Source organism: Eurosta solidaginis, chromosome 2, assembly GCF_040869045.1.
Source record: "Eurosta solidaginis isolate ZX-2024a chromosome 2, ASM4086904v1, whole genome shotgun sequence".
Taxonomy (NCBI): Eukaryota; Metazoa; Arthropoda; class Insecta; order Diptera; family Tephritidae; genus Eurosta; species Eurosta solidaginis.
In genome coordinates this window covers 4,724,309-4,743,953 of record NC_090320.1, presented here as the reverse complement: position 1 = coordinate 4,743,953, position 19,645 = coordinate 4,724,309, and the positions used below count along the sequence as shown (strand labels likewise).

Sequence of the window (19,645 nt, the reverse complement as noted above, 5' to 3'; positions counted from 1 at the left end):
AGGGCATTTGGCCATTACTGAAAATTATTGTGAGATAGTGCGTTTCCAAAACGGCAGCCGAGATATGGTGATAAATATTCTATTCAGCAGTCGATAACAGATCATATCAACTCATAGTCTTCGCATCACATCACATCACGATGCTGCATATGTACTTTTTTTGAAGATCATATCACCGCTTGAATTCTTACATTATAATTATCTTTCTGCCGCAGCACCGTACTGTTTTTTCGTCATCCCCTCCTAAATGCGATTCTAATGCAACTAGTTTCGTAGTTCGATCATTTTCAGTCTCATTTGTTCGTCCAATCCGCAGAAAAATTTGACAGCAAGACACACAAAATCATTCCATCATATATACATATATGTATATGTTTCAAAATATTTTTATTGTAAAATAAAAACTTTGTAAAAACAGTTAGTTTTAATTGAATTGCTACAGAGGATCCAATTAGTGATGCATGCATGTTTGTTTATAACAATCACCTGCTAAAATGCATGCAGGTACCCAAGTATAAAAGAATAAATTGTTTGAAGATGCCAATAAAACAAATTTAAGCTTGGTAGTCAAGTATCATATTCAAGAAACTTTTGGTCTTCCGTGAAACTTGGCAAGCTAAATTCTTGAGCATTCTCTGATATGGCTTGTTCTATGTTTTTTTAACTTTTCTATTAACCCTTATCTCCACGCCAAATATTGTGATCTGTCAAAATCTCTTTCAAAGTATGTATGTAGATTTCTCTAGCAATTTTACAAACCATTACAACTGACCAATTGCGCATTTGTCTTTCTTGCGCGATGGATACTAAGCTTTATGCATAAATCTATGTTGGTTGCTATTAATTTAAGATCTGTTAACGATATCAAAAAATTTACTGCCACCAATACACAAAATAACACACTCATGAATACATGCGTAACAACAACAACAGCATTAAAATCAGCACACATTCTAATTGAATATGTTGCTGCTGTTGATTGTTGTTGGGTGTTGCTGGCTGCTGTTGTTGACCGGTTTTTGTTTAATAGCTATTCTTGGCATTGGCATTCGACTTGGTCGGCATGCAATTTGCAGCAGCAGTAGCAGGTTTCGTTTTAGCTTCGCAAATGCATTCACTTGCCATAGAAATTGCAACAACAACATCGGTAAGATGTTCAGGTTCAATGACTTTCAATATGATGCTGACTTGGCTGCTTGATGAACTAGTCTGCAAATTGAGTATTTTTCTGTTCTTGCTTCTGCTGCAGTAATTCTAAGTAAAAGGTGCGTTTATAAGTTATTTAACTTTTTATGTGGCTTGAGCAGATTTCCCATTGCTTTGATAAAAAGTCGAGTTTTCATATGAAAATCAATGCAAAAATTCTGACGAAATTTGAAATCATTTTATAAATTAATTCATCATTTCTCTTTAAAATTCATTGCACCTTTTATTCTAATTATTAAAACAAACAAACTCTGGTAACCGTTAAAAAATTTATTTGTTTACTTAATTTATTCACGTGAATTTTTAAGAAAGTATTAATTTCCGATTTTGCGTTGCCCTAAATGTGTACAAGGTACGAATAGCAAACCTGCCTTTAATATTTGTTTACATATTTTCACATAAAAATTAGTCACATTTGATTTCAAAACAATTTTTGCGGTGCATTCCATCTCTACCAATAAATTATATAACTGGTACTATATATAGCTATAATTGATTAAGCTTTAATTCACAATTTTACTAAGAACGTCCGATCTGCATTAAAATGTATTGGATTAATAGTGCAGTAGGATATTTTTAAAACCAATTCTCAAATAAGGCGTTCTTCAATGAAATTCTCAAATTCAAAAGTTTGCTAATCAAGACCCATCATGTCCCCTCATTTAAAAAGTTTTAACTGCTTTGCTGGCTTTATGGCCGAGGTTTACTATCCTGCAAAAACCATTGGGACATAAGATCTTATGTACGATTTACGCTATATTATATCTGCAATATGGATTGTCTATTCTAAAAAACTACTTCAAGGAGTATTTATATGCAAAACAAGAGTTTGAGTAAACAGTTTATGAAGATTAGTCAACCTGCACGGTTTTCGAACAATGTTCATTAATCATTACATTGGCACAGTGAAAACAATTGCCGGACTATGTAATGTTACACATGTATTCCGATGCGTTTTGATTCGCTGAATCCCAATCTTTCAGAGTCCGAATTGGCTTAGCGTGTCCCGGCTTAGCACTAAGCTCAAAAATGCTCAATCGCCGGCGATTTTTGTCGAACAACGTAGTTTCTAATAGATTCGGGTGAATACGGATTCAGCGGATCAAGAATCATAGGAATACATAGGTCGCATTAGTAGATCCGACAATTGTTTTTCTGTGACCCTTCAAGTGCTATTATAGTTGTAGTGTTTGAAACAACTCCTACAATTTTAAAGATATATCACCAGAAAAAACTCATCAGCTGCAAACAAATCTAAATAACAGTTGATTATTTTGCGGGATACCGGAAAGTAACTGAGAAATTAAAAAAAAAGTCAAACCAAAATAATTCTAAGTCAAAAATTGTTAATTTAAAAAATTTTCTTTTCTCGTAGACTTGCATTTTATATTTTGGACTTTCATAAAAAATTGTACAGGGAATATTTTTATTAAAACAAATACCTATAAAAGTTGATAATAGGATAAATTTTAATTCGTCTTAAATTTGCTGATCAGTATTGAAGTAATAACCATCTCTGACTAATTTTCGCACATTGCTATACAAAAGTAGTTAATTGTTTCTAATAAAATAAACAGATAATAGTGCATGTAGGTTTATTAGTAACCAACTTTTAGTCGGCTTGTAGTTAGCTTCTTGCTGGGTGATATGCCATAAAATCACGATGAGTTTCTATTTCATTAAATATATTTGTATGGACACAAAGAAATATGCAGTGATGATGGATAGATAGAAACAGGTGATTCGTTCTTAAATACTTGGGATATAAACCAGAGACTAAAAATTTAACCTTATTAAAATTTAAAACTGACAAACTTAAGCACGTTAAATTTTAAATTATTGATTAAGTGTTTTTTTTAAGCTATTGCATAGATTTTATCGCGGGCTTGGCGACTAAATCAAAAAAAAACCGTAACGGATATTTGTCAAAAAAGATCCGAAAAGGCTCGAAAACGTTCGAAAAGTTTCGTAAAGGTTCGGTGTTAGCAACAGGCCAAATACATAAAATTGGATCTCTATCATAAACAGCGGTGTGCACCACTACATTTACACAGTTACCAAATTGAGAATGTGTTAGTAAACACGAACGCGTAGCGAGCACGAAAGCAAAATCAATTCTTTATTTAGTTTGATTTCAATGCTTGAACGGTGAACACGTGTCACACGCACTCTTTGGTACTCTGTTTTAAGCGCGCGTGGGACACTTCTTCACCGTACGACCATCGAAATCAAACTAAAAGACATTGTAAATTTTACCAAGTAGCGCAACTAACAGCTGATCGGTGAAAATTCGCACATTCACACGCACAGTTCTCGACTCAGTTTCAAAAAAAAACTTTAGATTATTTAACTCAAATTTTAAAGTGAGATAATCCTTACGAATTTATGTATATAGAATATATAAGGCGTTTTTGTTGTTATTAAAACAATAGTTTTATTTATATTAAAGCTTTTATAATTTTTTTATTTAACTTTGAAAAAACTCCGAACAGCATTCCTTCATTATATGACATTCGACTACCTAGTCCACTGCCTTCCACTCTATTCGCAACATAACCTCTATTTAAGTTGCCAAACTATATAATAAACAATGCTAAAAGAGCTGTCGTTGATTTTCACGAAGTATCCATTCTGCTATCGCTTATCGTATACATATATGGTCGCTTACAAGCCAACCTAATAAAACCGCACTGCGTTTTAGCGCACGCAAACAACCGGCGTTTTTTGCCCGAACCCAAATAAGCATGTGTTGCGACAATATAAAGCATGTGTGCAAACGTCAAAACTAAATGTCACGCAGAACAAAAATTGGAAATCGAGTTAGGTTTTCACGCAGCAAATTCAATTTGAGTTGCTCTCATACAAGTTGTATGTGCATGAGACATTTTTGACAGAAAATGACTTACGTGCGTTTATATTAGGTTTGCTTGTTAGCAGGTGCTAAGCTCACGCCCACCCCGGATCATAAAGTTAAAGTGAATGTTAAAGCTAAAACGAAAGTTAAAGTTAAAAATAAAAATAAAGTTAAAGTTAAAGTTAAAGTTAAAGTTAAAGTTAAAGTTAAAGTGAAAGTTAAAGTTAAAGTTAAGGTTAAAGTTAAAGTTAAATTTAAAGTTAAAGTTAAAGTTAAAGTGAATGTTAAAGTTAAAGCGAAAGTTAAAGTTAAAAATAAAGTTAAAATGAAAGTTAAAGTTAAAGTCAAAGTTAAAGTTAAAGCTAAGGTTAAAGTTTAAGGTAAAGTTAAAGTTAAGGTTAAGGTTAAAGTTAAAGTTAAATTTAAAGTTAAAGTTACAGTTAAAGTTAAAATTAAAGTTAAAGTTAAAGTTAAAGTTAAAGGTAAAGTTAAAGTTAAAGTTAAAGTGAATGTTAAAGTTAAAGCGAAAGTTAAAGTTAAAGTTAAAAATAAAGTTAAAGTAAAAGTTAAAGTTAAAGTTAAGGTCAAAGTTAAAGTTAAAGTGAATGTTAAAGTTAAAGCGAAAGTTAAAGTTAAAAATAAAGTTAAAGTTAAAGTTAAAATGAAAGTTAAATTCAAAGTTAAAGTTGAAGCTAAGGTTAAAGTTAAAGTTAAGGTTAAAGTTAAAGTTAAATTTAAAGTTAAAGTTAAAGTTAAAGTTAAAGTGAATGTTAAAGTTAAAGTTAAAGTTAAAAATTAAGTTTAAGTTAAAGTGAATGTTAAAGTTAAAGTGAAAGTTAAAGTTAAAGTTAAAAATAAAGTTAAAGTTAAAGTGAAAGTTAAATATTAACTTCTCATTTATTCAATAAAAGTAAAAAATTTGTTTTCTTATCGGTCACCACGCTTAAAAAGGTTAACTTGAATTAATATCAAAGACAAAACTTGAATTAATATCAAAGAAAACAAAATGTTTCATAAATATTGTCACGGATATTAGCATCACTAAATTATCCCATCACTAAGGCGATGCTAAGGCCATACCAAGCAGTATTTACGTTAATAATTAAATCAAGTATACACATATATAAGGCAACCCAGAGAGAAGTCACACACAGATGCATTTACTTATATGCCTATGTGCGCGCGAGAGACTGTAAACTACAAACATTCACATCAATAATTCAATCTTTATGTATCTACATAAACGAATAAATAATTGCGTCTACACATATGTACGTATACGAGCAGCGGAGCGGCAATGCACAAACACATGCATATATCTTATTTGAGTTGTCACAAGAGAGAGCAATAATTTGTGCACGTAGTTGTGGCTGGCAATTTTGTAGCCGAACTAACTAGTAACTTCTGGAAATCGAAGAGCCTAGAATTATGCAGCGTAAACTATAAAAGCGGGGCAGGCGAGTAAGAAGTAATTCAGTTTGATTTGAGTTGTCAAGCAGTTGCGATTAAGACGATATCTAGCGAGCAATAGCAGTACTATTTTGAATAGTAGAGTTTCATTGAGCTATCAGTCAGTGTGGTTATTAAGCAAGCTATTCGTTGCACAGTTTGAGTGTATTGTGAAGTACTTTAATAAAGGCCATTTTGCATTATTACAAATTGGAGTTATTTATTCAACAGTTTAGTGATTCGAACTTAGCAGAGGATTGCAAATAAGAGGATTTGCAAGCAAATTCGTTACAATTGGTGTCAGAAGTGGGATTGTTGAATAAATTCCAGAGGACAACAACGACATGGCAAAGTTCAGTGAATTGAAGATCCAGCAACTAAAGAAGGAGTTGGAGAGCCGTGGATTGAATACAAGCGGCATTAAACTTGAACTTCAGGCACGGCTACGAGAGGCAATGGAAGCGGAAGGAATTGATGTGGAAAAGTATGACTTTCATCTTGATGGCGAGGAAGTAACAAAAGTTGAAGAGAAAAACGAAACATCGCAGACAGTTACGAGCACAGACTTGAACATGATTTTGGCTGCAATATCTGCTCAAACATCGACAATGTCATCACAGATGGAATCCCAAGAGACACGAATAACATCGAAAATTGAAGCACAAGAAACGCGTATGGCAGAAATGTCGACACAGATTACATCAAAGATGGAGACACAATTGGAAGAACAGAAGACATATTTGGCATCTCAACTGGAAGCGCAAGAGGCACGTATATCTGAAATGTCGGCACAAATTTCGGAACAGGTATCAGCGCAGCTCTTTGTGAAACTGGAAGAGCAGGATGCAAAAATTTTACAACTCGAGGACAAAATTGATGCCGAAATAGAAGCGTTAAAAGGTCGTATGGAGCAGTTACAACTAAACCGCCCAGCTGTTTCAGCGAGTAATCCAAAGGTAAAGACACCATCCTTTGACGGTTCTGTTCCTTTTCAGGTCTTTAAGCTACAGTTTGAGAAGACCGCAGCAGTGAACCAATGGAATGCTGAAGATAAAGTTGCAGCTCTGTTCGTGGCACTGAAAGGGCCTGCCGCGGAAATCTTACAGACCATCCCAGAGTACGAGCGGAACCACTACGAAACATTGATGAGCGCTTTAGAGAGACGTTACGGAAGCGAGCATAGGAAACAGATATTCCAAATTGAGTTGCAAAACCGCTACCAAAAAGCAAATGAGACATTACAGGAGTTTGCTTCAGATATTGAAAGATTGGCTCATCTTGCAAATGCAGACGCACCCGTGGAATACACTGAAAGGGTAAAAATCCAGAGCTTCATAAATGGCATACGAGATGTGGAAACGAAGCGGGCTACATATGCGAATCCAAAACTAACGTTTGCTGAAACGGTATCGCATGCACTGACTCAGGAAACAGCTCATCGCGTGGAAGTGGAAAAGCCAGACTGGGTAGACGCAATTTTGGAAGCATTGAAGGGTACGCAGCAGAAGAATAATGATGCAGTCAAATGCTTTAAGTGTGGAAAGCCAGGGCATATTGCGCGTTATTGCAACACCAACCCTAACAGTTCCAACAATGTGGGTGGTCGTAAACGCAGAGCAGAAGGAGATGAGCAAATCTCCAAGACAAATCAATCGTTAAACTAAAGCGAGTCAGCAGCAAGGGGCGACAGCTGACTCCCTCAATTGAATGCCCCTTAATCTCTATCTCACAAATTGGAAGAAGGTCGAGCAATCTTACTGTCGGAGGACATGTGGATGGAAAGGAACGTTTACTGACTGTAGATACGGGTGCATCTCATTCCATCATTCGAGCGGATTTAGTCAACAAGAAGATAAGACCATTGCATGGAGCAAGATTGCGTACAGCCACTGGAGAAGACAGCACGGTTCTAGGAGAAGTATCATGTGAAGTCGCAATTGGGAACGTCACGGTAGTACACAATTTTATAGTGGCAGAGATTGTTGATGAAATCATAATTGGAGTGGACTTCTTAATCGACCAGGGCATCAAGATCGACATGCAAAACAAGACGATGCGATATAAGAACATGGATGTACCACTTAATTTCGGCTACGAGAGAGGCTACAGCAGTAAACGAGTGCTGGTGGAAGAGAGTCAGCGAATACCACCAAAATCCGAAGCAGTCATCTGGGCAAAGGTTGATGGAGATTGTGGGACAAACAAATTGTGGGTTGTCGAAGCAGCAAACAAATCAGCACTGAACATACTTGTAGGAAAAACCCTGGCTATGACAAAACAAGATGGACGTATTCCGGTAAGAGTACTCAATGAGTTCAATTCACCACTCAAACTGACTAAAGGAGCTATTTTGGGAAGATGCCAAGAGGCTGAAGTAGTTATTAACTGTGAACAGCTCCAGGAACACGTTTCAGCTAGTAATACTAATCTTTCAAATGACATCACGGCATGGACGCAGGGGCTAGAGGAAGCATATCAGAGTAAGGCAAAACAACTGCTCCTAAAGTACGCGAACATATTTGACCAGGATGGTTCTAAACCAGGCCGCACCAACGTTGTGAAACATCAAATTGACACTGGAGATGCGAGGCCGATCCGTCAAGCTCCACGTAGTGTTCCACTGGCGAAGCGGGAAGTTGTGAGTCAAATTATGCAAGAAATGAGCGACAGCGGCGTCATCGAACCATCAGCTAGTCCTTGGAGCTCACCGGTAGTACTTGTAAAGAAGAAGGATGGAAAAATGAGGTTTTGCGTGGACTACCGGAAGTTGAATGACGTTACGAAAAAGGATAGCTACCCATTGCCAAGAATTGACGACACTCTGGACTCGCTCTCTGGTACGAAATGGTTTTCCACACTGGACTTGAAAAGCGGCTACTGGCAAGTGGAGGTAAAGGAGGAAGACAAAGAGAAAACAGCCTTCAGCGTCGGAGATGGTCTTTGGCAATTTACAGTAATGCCCTTTGGACTATGTAATGCACCAGCTACTTTCGAGAGACTCATGGATCAGGTATTGAAAGGTCTACATTGGAAAACATGCTTGGTGTACCTGGACGACATCATCGTATTGGGCAAGAATTTCGATGAACATCTTAAGAACTTGGAGGAAGTTTTCCAAAGAATAGCTGGCGCTGGTCTGAAGTAAAGTCCCAAAAAGTGTTCGCTGTTTAAAAATGAAGTATATTATTTGGGTCACAAGGTAACGACAGAGGGCATCTGCACTGCGAAAGAAAAGATAGAGGCTGTAAAGGATTGGCCAAGACCGCAGAACCTACATGAATTAAGAAGTTTCCTTGGGCTGTGCACATATTACCGCCGATTTGTACAAAATTTTTCCAGCGTAGCCCATAGCCTCCATGAGCTTACAAGAAAAAATAAAGCTTTTGAATGGAAGAAGGAGCAAGAAGTGGCTTTCCAAACATTGAAGGAGCGTTTGTGCACTGCCCCAATGTTAGCATATCCGATTCCAGGAGCAACATTTATTCTAGATACAGATGCGAGTGGATATGCTATAGGAGGCGTTTTATCACAACTGGTCGATGGACAGGAGAAGGTAGTTGCATATTACAGCCGTTCGATTGGAAAACCAGAGAGGAACTACAGCGTTACGCGGAGAGAGCTGTTGGCATTGGTAGAGTGCGTTAAACATTTTCACAAATACCTCTACGGCCAGCGATTCCGTGTCAGGACAGATCACGCAGCTTTAAAATGGCTACTGCAGTTCCGTAATCCGGAAGGACAATTGGCACGGTGGATCGAGCGACTACAAAGCTATGACTTTTCCATTGAGCATCGAAAAGGTAGTACCCATGGAAATGCCGATGCAATGTCACGAAGACCATGTAGTTTGGAATGCAAGCACTGTTCAAAAGCCGAGGCTAGAGAAGACATTATAGATGTCCGGCTAATGACTATAACATGTACAGATGAATGGGACAAGGAACAGCTAAGAAAGTGCCAGCTAGAAGATGCAGATCTGTCACGTGTTATGCAAGGGCTCGAACGAAATGAAAGACCAACCAGAGAAGAGATGTCAGCAGAGAGTCCCATTGCGAAGTCATATTGGGCACAGTGGAACAGTTTAGAATTGATATCCGGTTGCCTTCATCGAGCATGGGAGAGTGAGGATGGTAAATACAAGAATAAACTGATAGTTGTTCCCAGAAAGAGGATTCCTGATGTGCTCAGCGAGCTGCATAATGGTCCAAGCGGAGGTCATCTTGGAATCACGAAGACGCTCGAGAAGATTAAACAGAGATTCTATTGGGTTGGTTGCCGTCAGTCGGTCACTGAGTGGATTGCGAACTGCGAGGTTTGCAGCAGAGCGAAAGGGCCCAGAACACGAAGTCATGGCCAGATGAAGCAATATAACTCAGGTGCGCCATTTGAAAGGATCGCTATGGATGTCGCCGGTCCATTTCCTACTAGCAACGGCGGAAACAAATATGTACTGGTAGTTATGGATTATTTCAGCAAATGGCCAGAGGTATACCCAATCCCAAATCAAGAAGCGGAAACGGTAGCAGAAGTGTTTATAAACAATTGGGTTGCAAGGTATGGTGTACCAATGGAGTTACATTCTGACCAAGGCAGGAATTTCGAATCAGCTGTGTTCCAGGAAATGTGTAAGTCATTGGGCATTCGAAAAACACGGACAACTGCATTGCATCCTCAATCCGATGGTATGGTAGAACGATTCAATAGAACATTGGAGGAGCACTTAAGGAAAGTAGTGGACAAGTACCATAAAGAATGGGATACCCGCATACCATTATTCTTGATGGCTTACCGATCAGCAGTGCATGAGACAACGGGCCAAACCCCTGCAAAAGTAATTTTTGGCAATGACCTTAAACTGCCAGCTGATTTGAAGTTTGGGATAGATGCCAATGCGGAGAGAAATGTCAGGAAATCCACTAGTGATTTGGAAGAAGAGCTAAGAGAAATACATGATCTGATAAGGCAACGAACAAAGATTATGAGTGACAAGGTGAAAGCCAGATATGATAAAGCAATTAATTCAGAAGGTTTTCAGGAAGGAGATTTGGTGCTGTTATACAACCCGCAACGAAAAAAAGGTTTGTCCCCGAAATTGCAATGTAATTGGGAAGGTCCATACAAAGTTGTAAAACGGATCAACGATGTAGTGTACCGCATACAAACCATCGGTAAACCACAAACCAAAATGAAAGTGGTCCATTTGGAAAGGCTAGCAAAGTTTAGATCGAGAAATTTGTCTGATCGGGACGATCAGACTTAGGTGGAGGGCAGTGTCACGGATATTAGCATCACTAAATTATCCCATCACTAAGGCGATGCTAAGGCCATACCAAGCAGTATTTACGTTAATAATTAAATCAAGTATACACATATATAAGGCAACCCAGAGAGAAGTCACACACAGATGCATTTACTTATATGCCTATGTGCGCGCGAGAGACTGTAAACTACAAACATTCACATCAATAATTCAATCTTTATGTATCTACATAAACGAATAAATAATTGCGTCTACACATATGTACGTATACGAGCAGCGGAGCGGCAATGCACAAACACATGCATATATCTTATTTGAGTTGTCACAAGAGAGAGCAATAATTTGTGCACGTAGTTGTGGCTGGCAATTTTGTAGCCGAACTAACTAGTAACTTCTGGAAATCGAAGAGCCTAGAATTATGCAGCGTAAACTATAAAAGCGGGGCAGGCGAGTAAGAAGTAATTCAGTTTGATTTGAGTTGTCAAGCAGTTGCGATTAAGACGATATCTAGCGAGCAATAGCAGTACTATTTTGAATAGTAGAGTTTCATTGAGCTATCAGTCAGTGTGGTTATTAAGCAAGCTATTCGTTGCACAGTTTGAGTGTATTGTGAAGTACTTTAATAAAGGCCATTTTGCATTATTACAAATTGGAGTTATTTATTCAACAGTTTAGTGATTCGAACTTAGCAGAGGATTGCAAATACGAGGATTTGCAAGCAAATTCGTTACAATATTATAATTGCATAAGTTGATAATATGCAATAGCTTTACCGCGGCAGTCGCCGAGTGCCTTTTTTAATTTCACAGAGACGGCAATTTTTTATCGATCATTCCCAACATGGTCGGGCTTGAACCTTAATGGTGCTTGTTATCGGAGCGTACCGGACATATGTCCGGCAAAGGGCCGTCAACATCGATAACACTCCCCAAAACCATCTTATCTTTATCGCTACAAGCACAAAACCAACTGAGCCGGTTACTATAAAAACTAAAAAAGTTACAAAAGTCCGAGCCTAAATACGAGCCTTATGTTGAGTGAAAAACAGTTCCATTTCCTGCAGCGTATTTATACGTAATACATTTTGCTATGCCAACCAGAGTGTATTTAGAAAAATAATCTCGAAGACATGGAATGTAGTTTACAAAGTTAATTACCACCAGATAATGAATGAAAGAATTCAAATACCAGCAACCAACTACCTAAATGCATACATACATACATATGCAAATGTATCTGTGTGTGTTCTATATAAATAAAACAACAGTAAATATTTAACAACAAATTAAAGGGCTTATAAGTTAAATCAATTACAACAACAACGCCAAAAGTGCTAAATACATTCTATACACCTTTAGTTCCGATATTTGCTTCGCTTTATTTGTTTATTTCCTTAAAAGTGTTTTCACCATACAAATTCTCACAGCATTCCGCCTTGAAGCACCTTTGTCAGAGCAGCTAATTTTATTTACTAATAAATAAAAATAAAACTAATTGTACATGAAAAACTGTGTGTATTTAACAATTATAGTAAGAGAAAATATTCCGCTCAAATAAACTTAAAAAATTAATAATAAAACATATTCGAGTATTTACGACTCATCTTCACATTTTACGTTCGAGTTCACATTGCATTATTTACCGTTAAATCTTGCTAACCTTTTTTTAATGCTTTTTTGATGATTTAGCAAATATGTATTTTGTTAGTTTATTTGATTTTGTAATTTATTTTTTCTTGATTTCATTGAAATAAAATCGCTTGCCAATATTAAAAATATTTTATGCACTCATCTACTATATGATCTGACCTTACAACTATTAAATTGATAATATTATGACAAAACCGTAAGTTTGCTTTAATATAATTTCAAATAAATCAATGACATCTAGCTTTTGATATTCTCAGCTGATCGAAATTTAGTTGTCCGACGAAACTTGCCCTTAATACTTATATGTAGACTTCCCAATTTGTTTGGGCGAGAGTTGCACATGTTGTTGTTGTAGCGATAAGGAGTTGCACATGATCGACAAGGCTTGAAAAGCGTGGACCCAAGTGCGGGGCTGTAAAGTGTTGAAGATTATGTGTAGGTCTGACAAAACAAAGCTACTCTTATCATAAAAAAGAGAAGTATGTGGACTTATTACGCATATTCTGACTGGACACTGCCTTCTGGAGTCATATGCTTTCAAATTAGGTATTAGTCAATGCGGAGCAGATGTAGGAAGTGCTACAAAGTGTTGCAAGTTCCTATACGAACTAATCAACAATGCGGTTGCGTGGATTCTCATGGCCTAGAAGGTTCAATATGGTCATATTAAATCGTTCCTGAGATGGTCGGGCTTCTACGTAAATGGTGCTTGTTACCGGAACCGGCAAAGGATCATCAATATCGATTACTCTCCCCAAAAAGCAGCAATAACAGCTCTTACCTTCTCTAGGACATCAACCATCCCTAGAGGGAGACAATTCGCAGGGCCATATCCTGAAATCGTAGGCCCTTTAAAGCTTGCCTGGGTTTTCATTAAACTCAATATGACCTCATTATCCGACTATCTTTCTTTATTTTCATTGCATTTGTATAGCGGACTGTTTGAACCAAGTCGGATGCTGGAGTCCCACTACTTGCGAATAAGGAACGATCTCGCCGTGAGTCAACCTAATGCCGAAGGTGGTCGGAAAATAATTTGGAATGTATTTCTGCTCTGAAACATCACTCATCAAACTACATCTGCCCTTACATCAATGTTGCACGTGGTGCAGTAGATCCCAACTGTTTGGAACGGAAATAAGAATAAAAAAAAAAATGTAAGGCGCGATAACCTCCGAAGAGATCTAAGGCCGAGCTTCTCTTCCATTTGCATCGTGCTCCTCTTGATTTTCCCTGGAAATTGACCGAACGGGACCTACATGTTTTATGCCGACTCCGAACGGCATCTGCAAGGCAGATGAGTTTTCACTGAGAGCTTTTCAAGACAGAAATACACTCGGAGCGCTTGCCAAACACTGCCGAAGGGTGACCCCGCTTAGAAAAAATTTCTTCTAATTGAAAAACCTTATTTCTAAAATTTTTTTGATGTTGCTTTACCCCGGGTGTGAACCCAGGGCATACGGTGTGGTAGGCGGAGCACGCTACCATCACACCACGGCGGCCGCCGTAATACGAACTAGGTGAAAAACTCAGAGTTAAACAAACAACAAAAAGGTTCATAAGATGATACAATTGTTTTTCCACTTGGGAATTCTCTACTCGCAAACTGACATCACGATCTTATGCGATGTTTACTTCTTATACTATCCTCGTTGTTCCAGTATAGTCTCGGGTGCTCCAATTCTTTCATTGAGTGCCACACTCTGAAGAAACATTAGTTTGTAAAGGTTCTGACCTAATCCAGTATGCTACAATTGAAAAGCGCCCAAGCAATGCAGGTTTGTAATTGAGTGTTAAGACGAAAGTATTTTTCTAGATGATAGGTACCAGCCTTTATTAATGGCTTCGCAACCAATTTTGCCCTTGTCCATCTGCCCAATATAAAAAGTTCATCCCCGAAGGAAGTTCACTTTTTCTTATGATATAAGCGGAGCTATTTCTTCCTAGGAACCAAAGAAGGGGGCACTGGATTCCTTATCAAAAAATTAGGCTCAGCTCTATTAGAGGAAAAATTTTATGAGCAAAAGGACAATGCTGTTTCTGCAGTCACTTAGGCTCATATTTAGGTAGCCCCGGAACAAAATATTAGGAGTTTTGAACTTCTGGCATCATAAAAGAAATTTTAGTCATCAGCACTCGACTGATGAACTCAACTGGGCCCTTTTAAATTTTCAAAAGGAGAGAGAAGACAATAATTCAAAATATTTATTTAATTATTTAATTCATTTATTCACTCAATTTATTTAATACTTTGCACTGATGACAATAGAAATTAGTTGTTCGAACCGAATTATCGGTTTTATATTCGAAATTTCGCAATTATTAACTAAATTAAAAAAAATGTTTGCACCCAAACTTGTCAACATAATACATGGAAAAATGTCTTCCAACATCAATTCTTAAATATATTGCATTTTGAATTAACTAAACTTATTACTTAAATAAAAAAATGTATTTCAGTCCATAATTCACCGTTAGTAGCCTTCAACTTGGCGACACATGCCATAGCTGTCACGTCTTTGTCCCGGCATACATAATGAGTCATTTGCTTCCTTAACCATTGTATCAAAAAACTGCTCCCACTCAATGTCATCCTTGAGTTCTCGTGGCGGCACATAAATCTCACCCACACGTGCATTATCATCGACATCGTCCACTAGTTGAGAACGCTCTATGGCATCATGAGGCGCCTCAAAACTTTTAGCATTCGACTCGGAATTGAAATAAATACGAGGCGTGTCGATGGGTGGATACAAATATGTAGCACCTAATGAATGTTCTGCGCGATAAATTGGGCCTAAATTGGCGTCGCTTCGATGTATACTATTTGGCGAGTTGACACGATTCGAGTCCAGGTAATTGTCGCCGCGTATGGCACGTGAAAGGCGATAGTAGCCAGTGCTGGTAGGTATTGCCGCTGCTGTAGTAGTGGAAATTGCAGCCAAATCACTTTTAGCGGCAGTACTACTTGCCGAGAGACCAGTAGCCAATAGTTGATTGTAGCTATCGAGATAATTTCCAGATATATGCGCAGGTGCCGCATTCAGTTCGGGTGGTGGCAAAGCTTGTATGACAGTTGGTTCTGCTTCGAGATGAAAAGGTTTTATGAGATGTTGATAAGCGAGTGGATATGGTGGTGGTAGCACATCGACTGGACGATCAGGATGTAATCCAGCCGAAGCATCTTCTGCATTGGTGGGAGTATCAAAACGTGCAGTTGCGCGACCCTGAATGAAATCCGTTATACGATTCTGCGATGCGCCCAACATAGGAATAGCTGAAGCTGATGAATGTGTGCCAACAAAGGAATCAAATGGTGTCTGAGCAAATTGTGCGGGTGCTGTTAAATAACCGCGTGGTGCATCCAATGTAGCTGGTGAAGACAAGCGTGCTGCTGATGATTTCAATGCACTCCGATATTTGTTGGTAGCACCACCATTTGAGTAATGCTTACGCTTCGATTTTGAACGCAATGAACTGCGTCTGAATGCAGACTTCGTAATTAAATCAAGTAGGTTGATACCATCTGACGCGCTGGGTGGTATAAGTACAATCATGAAATTCTCCAAATCGGCGCGTATATTATACTGACCCTCTTGGCGCTGATCGTAAGTAATAACGCGACGTTGTGTCAAGTCTGATTCATTGTCTTCAAGCGAAAGTTCTGTTGGCGGTGATGAGAGTGGCAGCTCAGTAGCTGCCTCGGCGGCTAATTCCTCATCTTTGGGAGGTTTAGTTGGCGGCTTAGCTGTACTAGAAATAGATGCGGCCATTGAAGTTGCAGCGGGTATAGCACTTGTTTGTGGTGCGGAGGGTGTCGTGTTGCCAACGTTACTTTCACTACCAACCGCCGTACTTTCAGTTATTATGGCTGGATTCACTGCTGCTGTTGTGGCTAATGTTGTGCTGCTTATTGGTGCTGGTGTTTCTTTAGTTGAGATAGAGTTTTCAACTGGGGCGGCATCAACCGATTTAGTTTCTTCGCTACCCAAACGCGTCGCTGCCACAGCACTAGTGACACTAGAAGGTAAGGCATACCCTGCCGAGGTCACCAAATTTCCATATCTATGACCCGCTGCCGAGCTGACAACTGCCACGAATATAAGCAGCGCGCAACGCATCTTTTTATTTCTTAATACTCACACGTAAACTTTTCTGATTTTTAGCCACGTTTGTTTTTTTTTTTTGTTTGTTTTAAAATTCTAAACGCATATAAAATTGAAACGCGTTAAACGAACGTTCTTAACTCTCACGCGTTCAAAACGCAACTGTTCTGTGCTGCCTATGTGCGGCCAGTTAATACTTCGCTACTCCAAATCTTAGCACTACGGGCTGGAATAGTTGCTTGGGAATGTGCTTTTTTGTTATTGAATTTTTATTTCTTTTCAACGACTCAAACGCAACTTGTATTGATTGGCTTCGGAATAAAATACTCGTCTCTTCACAGATCTTCTTTTTTATTGAATTAGCTTTCTTCTTTGTCGTCAGTAACAAAGTGGTAAAGCAACTTGTTTCCGGCAAAAGAAATGCATCAGCTATTTAGATACTTTAACATTTCTTCTTCTTGCTCAAGTTGTTATTTTTTTTTATTTGACTTTCTTATTTATTCAACTCATTGTTTAATAGTGTCACAAGCTACTTTACTGGTATGTTAGATGGGTTCGGAATATGTTTCCACACTTATCTATTTGAGCCACAGCAAGCCCAAAGGTACTCACCAGATGTCAGAGCTCCTATCGCTACTAAGGCTTTCACTTGTAATAAAGTAAAGATCGAATGTTGAATTCAGGGCCGGAAAGTAATCGGTAATTATTCATACCTTCGCTTCAGAGAGCACACTTCCTGATTTTCCGGTAGTAGGCACTTGTCTCTTAGCAGATGTGAATTGCACAGTTTAATGGCCTGACCATCCGCCCAGAACTCAACTCCGTCAGTTCGTTGATGTGAAGTTAAAGTTCTCTGTCATAAATCTGTCATATCCGTCTTAAGAGTAACTGAAAGCCTTATTTCATATGTATATTATCTCTCATATATAAGTATGAAGATCACTTTAAAAAACTTCAATAAATGCCACCTAGTGCTGCGCTATTTTAACCGGTGCTGAGATGCATACGTGGCCTTAATGAACTGAAATCGCGTAAGAATTGCCAGTTCCCCAACGATCTCATGGCTTGATGTTGATTCAAGACTTTCAAGATGCGCATTGGCATCACAAAATATGGCTATCCTAATTCACGCTCTTCCCCCAAACATTGCTTTCATATACCCTCCTGAATACCGAAAGTTTCGGACAGATTATTGATCAGCCTTAAATATAATATTTTACAGGGTAGTCTACTTCCACCACACAGTTGCTTTTAGTCCTGTTTGTATAACTCATTTCCAGGCAAATAGTAAGTGATCTCCCCATTTCTTTCCAGTGCAAATGATACTATCTGAATATAGTTGCTACTATAGAAATGTAGTCGCCCTAAATTTAAATGCCAACTCCCATAGCCTCTTATTATAAAAAAACATCATCATACCTCTATAGTTATCGAATATGACGTAACCTCGCTAGGTCCCGATTTGTCATCTATTATGAGGGATCGGGGAAGTAACCTAACCAAGCTTCTAGACAGTCTTCCACGCCGAAGGAAAAGAGGCAACATACTACTGCCTACAGCTGTACAATACTGCAGACATTCTCTCTGTTCTAAAGTAATGCCTAAAGCAGTAGCAAAAAAGTCCCAAAATAATTCTTAACATTCTGGGTTAATGCTCTGAAATAGTCTCTATATGATCCCGAAACAGTTCTGCGAAAGTTCCGAAACGATCCCGAACAGAATTCCGAAGTGCAGACATTATTCCTAAAATAACTCCGAAGTCACCCAAAGGCAATAGGGAATGATCCCAATCCTGGTGTCCATGTGTGTGCTTAATTTCATCCGAACCCGATTGGCAGTTTTTTCCAGCGGGGATACTTATCTCAAAAATTCACACTATTAGCTATCTGTAAGGCGAATTTCACATAAATCTTTTCAGCCGTTTTTGCGTGATTTAGTCACAAAAACATCTAGACTTCCAAACATTAGCCTAGCAAAAAAAGCAGAGAAAATAATAGTTCATTTGCGGAATGTTTGCAAATAAGTTTGACCTATTGAGAAAATGATCGCATTTGTATTAAATTAACTGATTTGACCGATTTTGGAAACAATTGCAAAAACGTAGAAAAAAATGTACTTCATATTAAACAAACGTTATGCTGGATTTGCCCCAAAGAGGGAAAGCAACGTCCGACTGAGCAAGCACAGGAGGCCCGTCCCACGCCCGTACCGGACACCTGTTGTTGTTGTTGTTGTTGTAGCGATTAGGTTACTCCCCGAAGGCTATGGGGAGTGTTATCGATGTGATGGTCCTTTGTCGGATACAAACCGATACGCTCCGGTAACACAGCACCATTAAGGTGCTGGCCCGACCATCTCGGGAACGATTTATATGGCCACATTAAACCTTCAGGCCATCCCTCCCTCCCCACCCCCAAGTTCCATGAGGAGCTTGGGGTCGCCAGAGCCTCGTCTGTTAGTGAAACGGGATTCGCCGCTCGAAGGTGAGGTTTGACAATTGGGTTGGAGAAGCTATATATTGCGCTACACAACCCCTTGGCACCTCTTGTCAGCAGGTGGCTGGTAACAGCACTAAATCCTCCACGGACAAAAGTACTGCCTCCACCGCTGCAAAGTTACCTCGCAAGCCGGCTGAACCCCTTGAGGGTTCCAAGGCAAATAAGCGAAACAAACTTCGGTCCGCAACCAGCGGAACATTCGCCATGGCGTCAAAATCGTTGAGAAACTTGGCAACTCTCCCAGCGACAAGTTGACGGCAGAGCAAAAAAGTTCTCTGGCCTGGGCCAGGAAGATTATTGCTGCCAAGAAGAGCAGCAACAAAAACCCCACCCCTTCCTCTTCTGCCACCAAACTAACTTCTGACCCGAAGATGCCGGCCCTTAAGAGACAAAGGTCTATGGGAAATGTCTCGAGCGATCCCAAAAGGCACCGGCCTTCGGCCTCTACTCCCCCTGCCCTGACCAAAACCTTCAGCGAGGCGGCTAAGGCCAACTTTACGCAGGCGGTTTTGAACCGCGGTCACCCGGATGGGAACATGACCCCGGATAACTGGAAGGATGCCCTTAACGGCCTTCTCAAGATCTTTAAGGACATCATGACCAAGCATCCGGGGCCGGCTCCC

At 39.0% G+C, this 19,645-nt stretch overlaps 1 protein-coding gene across 1 annotated transcript; it reads right to left on the bottom strand.

Annotated features, from left to right (window-relative positions):
• Positions 1 to 14,622: 14,622 nt before the first annotated feature.
• On the bottom strand, positions 14,623 to 16,711 carry LOC137241936 (uncharacterized). The gene has a single exon (XM_067769294.1). It carries the CDS (start codon positions 16,537 to 16,539, stop codon positions 14,893 to 14,895), a length of 1,647 nt encoding a protein of 548 aa, XP_067625395.1. The 5' UTR covers positions 16,540 to 16,711; the 3' UTR covers positions 14,623 to 14,892.
• Between the last annotated feature and the right edge of the window lie 2,934 nt (positions 16,712 to 19,645).

Bases quoted from the DNA above. Each gene is read 5' to 3' on its own strand.
- LOC137241936 (XM_067769294.1), bottom strand. From the start codon at position 16,539: ATGCGTTGCGCGCTGCTTATATTCGTGGCAGTTGTCAGCTCGGCAGCG.